The sequence below is a fragment of the Pezoporus wallicus genome, unplaced genomic scaffold, assembly GCF_028554395.1.
Source record: "Pezoporus wallicus isolate ANWC-B61680 ecotype Strahan unplaced genomic scaffold, APGP_CSIRO_Pwel_v1 scaffold_7107, whole genome shotgun sequence".
Taxonomy (NCBI): Eukaryota; Metazoa; Chordata; class Aves; order Psittaciformes; family Psittacidae; genus Pezoporus; species Pezoporus wallicus.
In genome coordinates this window covers 5,625,001-5,637,245 of record NW_026642114.1, presented here as the reverse complement: position 1 = coordinate 5,637,245, position 12,245 = coordinate 5,625,001, and the positions used below count along the sequence as shown (strand labels likewise).

Below are 12,245 nucleotides of genomic sequence, written 5' to 3'. Positions count from 1 at the left end.
GTTAGTGAGCTTTTATCAGGCAAGAAAAGGGAGCTGCCCTCACAGCAGGGGTGAAGAGAGCTTCGCACACAATGTCAGAAAGGCAGAAGTCATCTTGCTCGTCTTCCTCGTTATGGTCTACCATGTGCCTCTATCACCTGTCAGTTTACATGCCCAACAAACTGTTTCCATTTTCTTGTTGCATCTATCTGCCCCCTGTGTCTCCAAGTGTGCTTCACCTAGTAGAAATCAGAGTAGAAGGTACTGAAAACCATCCTGTCCTATTCAGCCTTCATCCCTTACACATTTAATATTTTATTTCTCCTCTGCTTCTTACCCCTACCCTGGAGTGAAGTTGAGAAAACAAAGCACACTCAGTCCTGTTATTTAAAATGCCACTCAGAGGTGGTCAAATACTCTGCTGATGTATGCTGCAAAGTCCTTGACAGAGCAGTTTGACTGCAGAAAGGAATTAAAATATTGTGCACATAAGCCAGGAGAGCAGTCCCTCCTTGCATCTCCCTGAGAGGAGGCAGTACATAATGGGAAGGGAGGTGTAGTAACAAAATGAGATTCTCTGTTCCTTGGGGGACTGTTAAAACCTGTCAATATTTATGAAGCTTTTAGTCTGACTCATGCAATTTGCTCCTCCTTCTACGTGCTTGTCTTCGGGACTCAGCTGTTGCTTGGCATGTTACTGCCATAAAATCAGATGCTGTAGTTTAACTGTATCCTTGTTTAGAGAAAAGTGAAAGGTCCAACACAGACTGTAAAGCAAATCAAGTTGCCACCTTACTGCAAGCAACTAAGGGAGCACACAGAGGGAAGCATCACCAGCTCCCGTCAGATGAACATTGTATTGAAGAGAAACAGTTCCTCACAGTTAAGGCAGCGGAGGGTAAGAAGTGCAAATGACCTAGCTTTTACATTCACTGTGGGGGTTGTGAGGAAGCCACTCAACTTTCCAGAGAGCAAGCCAACTCCAAAGTATCCTCCTGGAGTGAAAAAGTAATGCAGGAATGTGAAAACGTTGGATGTGGAAGGAGGCAACCCATGGAGAGAAAGCAGTGAGCAGTCAGTTGTGGTGCCATTCTCACCTCTGCCTCTTAATCCTGGAGGAGCTGGAGCACCTCCTCTAGACTTAGTCTCCCATCCCTACCGACTGGGGTTACTTGGCTGAGTTTGCTGGTGAGGAGATTAAAGCAATGCAGAAACATTTTCTGTTTTGAAATGTGCTGTGACCTGCTGGTCTCAAAGTAATTTCCAGCGATGCTCCTGAGTGGTAAATACTGGTGTGGCTGGGTAGGGATTAATGTGATCCCTGTGCCAGGAGAGTGTCCTGAAGAGGCATTATCTGGAATGACCTAGTTATACCATCAGATTTACCTCCAGCTTGATCCCTCTCTGTTCTGACTCACCTTCTGCAAGCCCCGAGTCCATCCTGGATAATGAGTGTGAGAGTGTCCTTGGACTTGTCAGGGACATCAAGTGTTTAGTGATGCTGTGAGGTGTCTTTGCAAGAGTAGTATCACCTACCCAAGCTAGTACTCCAGTAAAGCAATGGAACTAGGAAAGCTGAGAGTGATTTGGAGCAGAAGCCTGCCTGGGTTTCTGGAGAACCTCTTCCCTCTCCATCATTTATAGGAAATTACAGAACAGACACTTGTGAAAATGGAAACTTAGGTAAGAAAGCAGCACATGGCCAACAAGAGGCAATTTCTAGAGCTGGGACTTGCCCTCCACAAGTGTGGTTACAAACCCATCACCTTGACAATAGTGTCAGACTTCACCTTATTTGTTCTTTCTAGAAGATGGGTATCAGTGGTCATTATCACTTTTCCTGTGGGCCCACAAAGCTAGGAGGACCCAAAGTGGTGGTCTTGGCATGTGGCTTCTGGTAGACCTTGCCATTATCAGCATGGAGGAGGAAAGTAAGGGCAACCAAGTATGAGATACATTATCTCTACTAAGTAACAGCGGGCTGTGCCAGGCAGCCTAAGCCTGACCCCAGGGAGCTGATGCATCTTCCCCGTGAGGTGGATACCCTAGATGGGCCACCAGAAACCCATATGTGCATATCAGTGTGGCAGTTGGGATGGACTAATGAATCTGGCTGCTGGATAAAATTGCTAGGGTAGCAGGGCTGGTGCTGGCATAGCTTCTGCTGAGCTAGCACACAGGGCACTGCCTGCCTGCATGGGATTATGTATTCAGAAAGCCCTATTTCCTCAGAAATCTTGAGGCTGTTGGGGTTAGGCACTGTGTCCTGGCAAAATTAGTTGACTGCTGTACAGGCTAATGTGGACTTGGCAGCTCCCAGTGTCTCTGTCCTCAGAGGAATGAGCTGCCTCTTGATTTTGTTGTTGTTGCAGGTGTTAGGCTGATGATGCTCAATACTACCTGCATCAAGAACCCCTGTGAGGATCCTTTGGTGTGGTCAGCAGCCATTGTATGAGAATGAGTGTATGCATCCATCTCTGAACTTTCCCCTGAATTTTGCACACTGTGTTCTACTTTGATCAGTCACTCCCAGTAAGTCTAAATTGAGTGCAGATTGCACATATACTACTTCGGGTAACACAGCCACATAGATAAGGCTGGGTGATTTCCTGCTGAAAGTGCTGGTTGGGGCACCTTTAAGGTTGTGAAGGTGTACCCTATCTGTCAACTTTCACGCTGTTGTTCCTCTTTCTCGCTCTTCCTTCTCTCAGTTCTCATCATCTGGCTTTTGGTTTATTGAGAAATGTTACCCATTTTTTTTTAAACTCTCATCACAAGTCACCCAAGAGAGGGCTTAGAGGTTACACAGACCTGAGTTGTTTTGAGGAAAATTGTGTAGACAACCATAATCTTTGCATTTTGGAAAGCCTGTCTTCTTAACTACCTTTTCATTTGCACCCAGGGCTTCTGACACTGTGATACTTCTGCACATGCAAAATAGTGCTTTGAGTGAACACCAATACTTTGTGGATGTAAACTTGCATGTACAAAATCATGACTTGAAATGAGGGGTCCAACTAAGACTGCAGGACATATCCATTCCTCACCTTCTGGCCTGCTTGCCACCCTGCAGCTTGGGAAACAGGTGGCCGAAGTGGTAAGACAAGATTCTGGGTGGTTGGTTGGTTTGGGTTTTTGTGTGTTTGGATTTTGGTTTGGTTTTGTTTGTTTGTTTATATATATATAGGTAGATAGATAGATATAGATATATATAGATATATCCAGAAAAGGATGGGCAGGTGGAAATCAAAATAGGTGATTTTTAGGTAGATCTAGAAATTTTTTTCAGAGTGGAATACAACAAACTCACTGTTAAGCAGGAGCTGCTTTGACTTCAACCCCCATCACACTCCCTTTAGCAATGCTAGTGTGTTGAAGTTTCATCCAGGTAGTTGTGACTGAATAGCTGAGAATTGGTCAAGGTGCTTCATCACTATCATCTGCCACATTTGTTAGGTTTCTTACACCTTCATTGTGTGGATTTGCAGGCAGCTCCCAGCAGAGCACTGGATGAATAGTATACTGTTCTGGTGGGTTCTGTTCTTCTGACATGTAAGATTAAGGAAAGATGCACAGTGAATGAGGAAAGAACTAGCAAATGTACCACTTTTGGTATTACTTCATGCTTTCATTGGTAAAAGAGAATTTTTGGAAGACATTTGATGTCTTTTGCTGAAGTGAAACTAACACTTTCACTTGGAAAAAAAAATCACTAAGACTACAACCTTTGCCAAATGTATTTGTAAAATTCTGGGCAGAGATGCAGAGCTAATTTGGACCTTGCATTTTCTGGGGTAGCTTACACAAACATCTGTTCATGTAACAAAGATGTGAGCAGCTTCATACCTGACTTCAGATTGTATGAGTTGTCTCTACAACTTGAAAGCCAATAAAAGCCCTGTTTTGTAAATGCATGACTCATGATTTTCCTAGTACCCCTCATTATGTTACATGTAAGCTCAAGTTTAGTTTCCTCTTTGTTCATTCTTTGTAATCGTTCTATTCATTACCCCTGGTGTGTTCTATAATACCTTAATCCTTGCAGGCTTCTACTCTCCTTGTTCTTCAGGGAGCCTGAATTCCCACAGGCACTGTTCAGCTGCCTACGGAAATTGCACACCTGCTTCTTACTGTTCTTTGCCAATGCTATAATGTTTGCTTCCTCTCATTGGTCCCTTCTGGCACAGGATTTCAAACCTCTCTTGAAGTGTCTTAGCTTAGAAATGCAGGAAGGTTAAGAACTGAAGTGTTTGGGTTTTTTTCCCAGCGTGTTTTCCTCCTGTGTCCCTACATCACCTGTCCCCCAGAAGACCCTGCAGCATCCTGCAGAGTTGATAGCAAATCCTATTTGAGACCCCAAACCTTGATTTTTATTTATTACAGGCAGGGCAGGAAATGGGGTGCTTGCAACCTTTAGGCTTCCTGAAGATAAAAAAGAGCTTATGCTGGTTTTTATACCACGAATTTGACTTTGGGGAGAAAAAAACAAAAGCTTGTGTTCCCAGCTCAGGTGCAAAGGAAGGTTAGTCCCCTGGCATCAGTCACCACTGTCCTACAGGCTTTAGACAGGGGTTTGTGCAGCACCTGATATCGTGAGAGACACAAACCCATTTTTCCCCCATCCCTTTTCATTGACCATTAACTGATGCACACGTCTGTAGAATGTAGAATCATTATCTTCTGTGTGTATTTCTACAGCAGCCTGATCAGTTGGAAGTTAGCCTTGGCATTGTTAAGGAAACTAACAAAGACTGTTTTGTTGAAAGTTAACATCTTGATACGGCCTAATTTATTTCACAGTTGTTATCCTGTTGACCTAAAATGACAGCAGGAGACTTGGAAAGGTGCCCAGTTTATTTAAGAAGCAAGCACAAAATTATTTCTCCCTGCATACAGAAAGAGCTTAGCAGCATAAGGCACTCCTTGCTCCTGGTCCCAGTGCTCTGCCTGGCAGCTCCTTCCCCTAACAGCTCACTGTGGCTTTTCTGAAGGCCAGTTGAGACCATGTGGCTTTGTCTGTTTTTAACAGCTCCAGCCTCTGCTTTGCACATCTCCTCACAAGTGTTTTCAATGCTGTGAGAGCTGGGAAGTGCTGTGTAGTGCACCAGTATGACAATCTGCATACACTCTAGGAGTGTTGTGTTTGGGGCAGGATAAGATATGTGGGCGCAAGTAGATTAAGTACCTAGTCCTGGGGATCCCTGGGGTTTAAGATTTGTGTGGAGGCACAGTCCCAGCTGCAGTGTCATCTCTGAGCCCCTGCCCACAGCTATCTACTGAAGCACACTCCTCACTGGTCATGGTGTGCCCGGTACATGGGGTTTGAGAATGGAGAATAGCTCCTGGAAAGCACAAACAAGGTGCACAAAGATAGGACAAGGGTCCAGAGTCACAGCCTGCAGCAAAGAGAAGTCCCCCTGGATATAAGGACAAAAATCACAGTAAGCAAAGAATGGAACAGAAGCTCAGAGAGGTGGTATGCCTAGTCCTGGAGATTTTCAAAACTCACCTGGGCAAGTCATTGAGCAACCTCATCAGATTTTAAAGCCTGTCCTGCTTTGAGCAGGGAGTGAGAAGAGAGCCCTGCAAATTCTCTCCTGATTGAAGTTACTCTGTGAAAGAAGAGTTAAAGTTGCATGCCATATACTTCAACTTCCCAGTTGCTTTGGTCCTGTGAAATTATATGGACTTGTCTTCCCACAGAAGCTCCTGTGAGGTTAAGTACCTGCTTTTATGAAAGATCGAAGCGTTTTCTTGTTATCTTAAAGTGTTCAGTTGTGCCAGCTTTATTTGAAATCATCTGCCCATTGTAACATATACCATTTGTCAAGCTAAATGTTGTACAATTTGTGCAGAAAAAGCTGATGTTAGTCTAGCAGAACAAAAACCTCTCATGCTGCTTAGAAGAAGCTCTTAGGCACAAGTGAGAGTTGGGAGGGCAATTTGAGATCCACCACAATAAGGTGCCCTCTAGGAGCATAAGATGTCATAATGCTGCAGTGCTAGCATTACATCAGCAACTCGTTCCCTAGAGCCTGTTTAATTCCCTCATCCTCAGTCCTGCTGTGGTCAGTTTTGGGTTTTGTAGCTGTCTTTGAAACTTTCTGCAGTCTTCAAGCGATTTGTGCCACCTTCCAATCTCAGAAACATCTCAAAAATCAAACTGAGAGGGAAATCCAGTGTCAAGAATGCAAAGAAAATACTTTGGTGTGTAGGACCCTGTCTTAGGTAACAGTGTTGACAAATGCTGTTCACTGGTTTTGCTTGTGCTATCCCTCCCAGAAGACTGTTCCAACCTTTCTGTACTGTAACAGCTAGAGATGTTTCCCTCACTTCCAGCACCAAGAAAATAACGTCATTTACACTGTTGCCCTGTGTTTTCCTTGGGTTGTGGCAGAGCTCACTGTCCAGCTGCTATGACTGAGCTTTAGCAGATCTTGCAAGAACAAATAAACTTGCATGATTAATGGAACCAAAGGAAGGCATGAGGTGCTACATAATTTATGTTGTAGAAACCTGAACCCAGGAACCTCACACACTGCTCTGCTGTGATCCTGAGCATGAGATATCAGATCTCTCTTTAGTGAAGCTGCACGTAACTAGGAGGAACACAGCTCTCTCTTGACAGCCAGTCGCATCAGACCAACACTGTATCTCTTGAATGCAGTGGAGGTTATGACTAATTTATGTTGCTGGATTTGGCCCTAGCCAGACAAATTAATTTGACACAAATTCATTACTGAAGACTAGAGCAAATAGTTGTATGCATAGAGTGATCACCAAGATACACAGCTTAAGACTTGTGTTCATAAATGTAGAGTCAAAGTGGGTTCTGTTGCATTAAAGCTGCCGTGTTAATGTGAACACCTTATGCTTTCAGCTTTTGCTGCTTTGTACTGAATACCTTATACTAAGTGAAGGGCAGGAGAAAACCATATTCCACTTTTAGAAAGCTGTGACCTGTGTCAGATCAGTACATTCTGTGCCACTTCTGCATATTCCTGGTTGCTTGGCCTCTTTTTTTGTCCTCTCTTTTGACCACTAATCAATGCTTGTTCAGCAATCAAAAAGCTTGATTAGTAAAAGGTGAAGAGTGGCCAGAGGAATAGACTGAATTTGGAATATACTGAGTTCAAATTTAGGAGAAACTAGAAATGGACTTTTAGACTCTTCTATGTTATGGAGTTGGCTGCAGCCATGGGGATTATTTGCAAACCATCTGGTTGTATCGCTTGTGTGAATAACAGGGGATTTAGAAGGAGGAGCTGGGTCTGTGACAGGAGATTATCTGTATGAGCTGCCTCTTGGAGGGACAAAACCCCATGACTAGCTCCCATGTGTATGGTTACAGGGAGTACCTAGTAGCACGGGTCATCCTGGGCACTACTCACCTCTCAGGAAATGGGTATAACGGCCTTCTAGGCAGAGGGCTTGTCAGCTCTCAGTGTATGTCAGCACACAGAGAAGTGTGCTAGGTGTGAGTAAGTGAGAGGGGATCATAATTACAGACAATTCAGTGACTTTTTCTGTGGAAAATGCTGAGTAGATGATGGAACAGTAAAGGCAGTAAGGTTAAAGACATAGTCTATGCATACCAGCTTTGAAGATGATGAAGTACTATTTGAAAGGGGCAGAATTAAGGACTAACAGTTCCTGAGTTTTGGAAAACAGGACCAAAAAGTTCTGGAATAGCACAAGGCTAACCCTCTGGAGATGGATTCTGTTTTTGCAGTCAGTTTCTTCCATGTTTTTATTTTTTTAGTAAAATTGATATTTTATTTGCCATTTTTTTCTGAGATCTGATATCCCACTATGTCTCCCTCTCAGCTCTTGTCCTAGTGTCCTGGGTTCAGCAGTAGCAGTCATTTTTCTCCTCCTTGGTAGCTGGTGCAGTGCAGTGTTTTGACTTTCGGCCTGGGAACAGAGCTGATAACAAGGATGATTTGGTTTGGCCAAGGACTTTGTGAGCCTCATGCTCTGCCAGGGAGGAGGGGAAGTCGGGAGGAAGCAGAGACAGGACACCTGACCCAAGCTAGCCAAAGAGGTATTCCATACCACAGCACGTCATGCCCAGGATGTAACTGGGAGTTTGCCAGATGGGCTGGGGCTGCAGGGTTGGAGGAGGTATCAGTCAGAGCTTGGTCAGGCTGGGGGGGGCAAGTTATCGGTCAGCTGGTGGTGAGATGTTGTATTCTCTTCCCTTGTTATTTCCTTTATCATTGTTATTATTGGTGGTAACAGTAGTGATTTGTGTTATACCTTAGTTACTCAACTGTTCTTATCTCAACCCATGGGAGTTGCATTCGTTTCGATTCTCCTCTCTGTCCCTCTGGGAGTAGGGGGAGAGCAAGAAAGGGGAGGGAGGGAGTGAGTGAATGAGCCCTCTGCCTGGTTTTGAACCATGACACCTAGTTGCCTAGGAGCTCTCTGGAGTCTGTTGAAGAGAGGGAGCAGAAGGGGCTCCCCCCCATCCCTATGTCCTGTGCTCACCATGGCATAGGGGCCACAGGACATTAGAATAGAAGCTGGAGGCCACTAATTTCAAATGTGGTAATACTGACTTTGTCTGCTGCTTGCATACTCAATATATATATTTATTTATGATCAAAACACTAAACAGTTGACATGAGTCTTCAGTTGTACTGAACGGACAAATTCTAACATCCCTAAACCCCAAATCCTCTTCCTTTTACCTCCTCCTGTTAGTCCAGAGGACATCATCTTATGCTGTTTATTTTTGCTGCTGGAAAACAAAGGTGGACTGCAAGTGTGAATCCTTCCCATCTCTGCGGAAGGCTGGCTCTCACCCTTACATGGCAGTGTGCTATTAGGGTCCAAAGGCCTCTCAAGGTGCTCCTTGGCCAGAAATCTCTTGTCTGCACCGCTTTCCTCCAGATGTGCCCATCCCGACAGACAAACTCATCTTGTCCCCCTTGCTTCCTCTCTCTGAAGGGGTCGGGATAGCCGCTGGGCAGCTGGCTCGGCTGAAGGCACGTTTTCGGTTCCCAGGCCGGCGGCACACGCGCGGGTGCTGGGGACGGCTGTCTTTGGTAAGTGGAAGAAGGCGAAGAGACTCCACGTCCGGCACGGCAGAGTGCCGGGGACCCGAGCTGTCCTAGCGGTTTCAAAAGCAGCTCCGACAGCAGTCGGGGATCCCCCCGTCTAAAGAAAACAAAACAAACTAAACGCGCCCGGCGGCTGCCCGTCCCGCTGGAGAAAGGAAGGTGGGAAAGCCGGGACGCCGCCGTCCAGCTGCTGGGAAGGGGGGCCGAGGGGCGGTGAGTGTGGCCCCGCCCCACCCCGGCGCTTTCTGTCCCCTCCGCCGCGCCGTACGGCCGGGCGCTCCGTCTCCATCCGCTGCCAACTTTGTACCGCGGGGCGCGGGCGGCACGGCCGCGGCTCTGCCCTCACCTCACCCGGGAGGCGAGGGACCATCCCACAATGGCCGGGATCGGCATCGACCACTCCAAGCTGCCCGGAGTCAAAGAAGGTAGGGGTGACCCGCTGGGAGGGAGCGCAAAGCCTGGCCCCGGGGGGCTGGACGGGACGGGGCGGTTTTGGGGAAAGAAGGGGATAAACTATTTTGAAACAAAACCTTATTTTACATTTTCTGCCGGCTCCCCGTGCGGGCGGGTCAGCGGGGCGGGAATGGGGTGACACGGTTGCGGGAGCCCTTCGGGACTTGCGGGACCCGTTCCGCTTTCCCGTGAGTTGTCCTCAGCGGCTGTGCGGGTCGGAGGGCGGGCGGGGAAGGAGCAGCGTTAGGTTGATGGAGAGCCCCTGCCGTCCTGCGGGCCCGGCTCCCGTCCTCGGGCAGGGATGGGCCGCCTCTCCGCGGGAGAAGGCGAGGAGCGGCGGGGGGAGGGGGCCAGCCCTTTGTCTGCGCCGAGGCTGCCGCCGGCGCCTCGCCTCCGTTCCCCGCGTTGCGCCCGGCCAGCGGGCGGGAGCCGGGCCGGGCTAGGAGCGTGGCCCGCTGCTCTCCCACGGGAGATGAGCCGTGCTGTGAAATAGCCGGGAGACCCTGCGGGTACCGACATGCAGACGTGTAACTCACAGTTACTGCTCGGCTGGGCGTGGGGGTTCCGCCTGGGGCTTTGAAACTGGGAGCAGAACTGCGAACATCCACGAATTGGTGGTTTGGGGAGGGCTGGGGTTGTCGAGGACCCGGTTAAAAATACTTTAGCCTGAGGGGCTTTTCTGAAGACAATGCCCCAAGCACTGAGCTTTGGCGTACCAAACAGCCTCCTCCACCCTGCAAGAACCCCTATGCGCCCCAAGAGCGCAGGGGAAGGTTGGGCTGCAAGCAGCCCTGCTCACTTTCTGGGTCTCTGGCCACAGTGGCTGACTTTTTAGCCTGGGCTAAGATCCACCTTCAGTCGGGCCGGATGGGCCTCAGCTTCCGTATTAGCGGAGTATCTGCTTCACATGTGTGCCTTTAAGATTAATTAAAGGTGCCCTGGAACTGCTTTACGTTTAGAAAGCTTTGTACGAAGGAGAGTTTATGCTTTCTGACGGTGTAAATCTGCAGAAGCTCTGTCAAAATCAAGTTAGTTTAGATTTACGCTGTAGTGGTAGTGGAAAACATTGTGTGCCTGTCGAAATACAACTAAAATGCCTTAATTTGTTTTCCTTGCCACTGGCCTTTTGTTTTCCTCTTTGTAAATTTCGGTTTGTAGAGAATAACAAATGTGAATTTTGTGATTAAGCCAGTTAAAATGCACATGTCTGTACAGGAAGCTGGAAATCCCTTTTGACCTCTTGTCATCCTTTAATGCTTTGCTTCTTATTGCTACTGAAAGAAAAGCAATATTGGTGTTCTGAAGTTTTAGAGGTTAATGTTGGTCCTATTAAGTCATTCGCAAAATTGTTACTGGTCATTTTAACGTGCCAAGGTCTCATTCTTAGAGTCTGTCCACACATGGTTATTTGAGAAAATTAATGCAATTAACATTTCCAATGGGTTGATTAAAGTGAATTAAATCCCTGTGTAGATGCTCTTATTCAGAATTTAATTAGCCTTGAATTGATTTCTCTTCATTTGTTTTTGACATGGACAGAGCTAAGGGGTCACTTATGTGCTGAATGAAAGTATGTTTACCGGGTTGCAATGTAACTCAACCAGCCCTTGCTAAGTTTGCACCCATGGTTAGCATGGATTAAGTTTCAAGAATGTCCTGGTGTGACAATCTGTTACTCAGTAGCAGTAGAATGAAAGTAACATCCCAGAACAGCTCCAGCACAAGGCTGATGAGGCCTGAGCCATGTTCTGCAAAGCCTCAGGCATGTTTCACACTTTTAGTTTAGTGACATCATTTGTTTTTATTGTGGAAAGTGTTGAAACCAAGGTATGCTTTGGATTAGATCTTTTCATGCCAGGTGTTAATGCCAACCAAGAAAAGAAATGCATCGCCTTACATACCTAGGGAAATATTTACTGTTTCTGTTAGAGAAATCACTGTTGCTCCTTAGGAAAAAAAACATTCCCTTTATTCATTTCGAGTAAAGGTCAGCTTAGTAATTCATTAACAGTGAAAAACTTTGTTTTGTTTTGAGTACTTTGTTCTTCACCAGCCCTCCTTTGGATGGTTATATGGTTTATTTAGGTTCTTTCTCTGTGGCTGTAGGTAGTGAGACAGGCTCATCCTCCTCTTCTGGTGTGGTCTCAAAAACTCTTCCACAAGTGCAGTCATTTCTGTGCAATAATAGCAGTGAAAATCTGGTAACCGTAGCTAGGTGTTGCAAGAAGCCTTGCTTCTTTTGTTTACTTTCTTTTTTTTTTTTTATCTTTAAACCATTTATATTAGCCAAAGGCCTGATACAGATGGCATTTTGCCTTTGAAAACTGCTTCAGCTGGTCCAGTTTATTTTGTGGGCAGGGTTTTGCTGATGTAAAATACACCCTCAAAACACTTTTTCTAGTATAAAGTAGACCTTGGGGCTGCAGCCTAGTGTTACCAAGCCATTTTTCCATGAGCAGTAAAGTGGATGTTCTGACCACTGTGGTCAGTAAAGCTCTTTTAAGTTGTTTGCTGAAGGTTTTGGTGTTAGTTTCAATCTGTGGGCTGAGTTTCTCTGCCTGTATTTCTATGCGACTCTCAAGTGTCTGTGACATTTTCTCTTCACAAAGCATTTGCTCTGTGCTCTTTTGACCTGCCCGCCAGGGGATTGTTCGGCTCTGTGTCTGTAGATCATTTTTACTAGAGGTCTCATTTGTAAGCCTTTTGTGGGCAAAAGCATCCTGGAAATATTATTTCAGTTAGTTACTT

General features: G+C 46.2%; 1 protein-coding gene across 3 annotated transcripts in view; it reads left to right on the top strand.

Annotated features, from left to right (window-relative positions):
- Window positions 1-9,266: 9,266 nt before the first annotated feature.
- Window positions 9,267-12,245, top strand: part of CCDC50 (coiled-coil domain containing 50) — a 43,190-nt gene continuing 40,211 nt past the window's right edge. The window contains exon 1 of one of the 3 annotated variants that reach the window (XM_057427010.1): window positions 9,267-9,469. In XM_057427010.1, coding sequence (XP_057282993.1) covers window positions 9,421-9,469 — 49 coding nt within the window. In that variant the 5' untranslated portion in view covers window positions 9,267-9,420. The remainder of the gene's footprint in view (window positions 9,470-12,245) is intronic. The other 2 variants (XM_057427009.1, XM_057427012.1) reach the window with 2 other exon arrangements.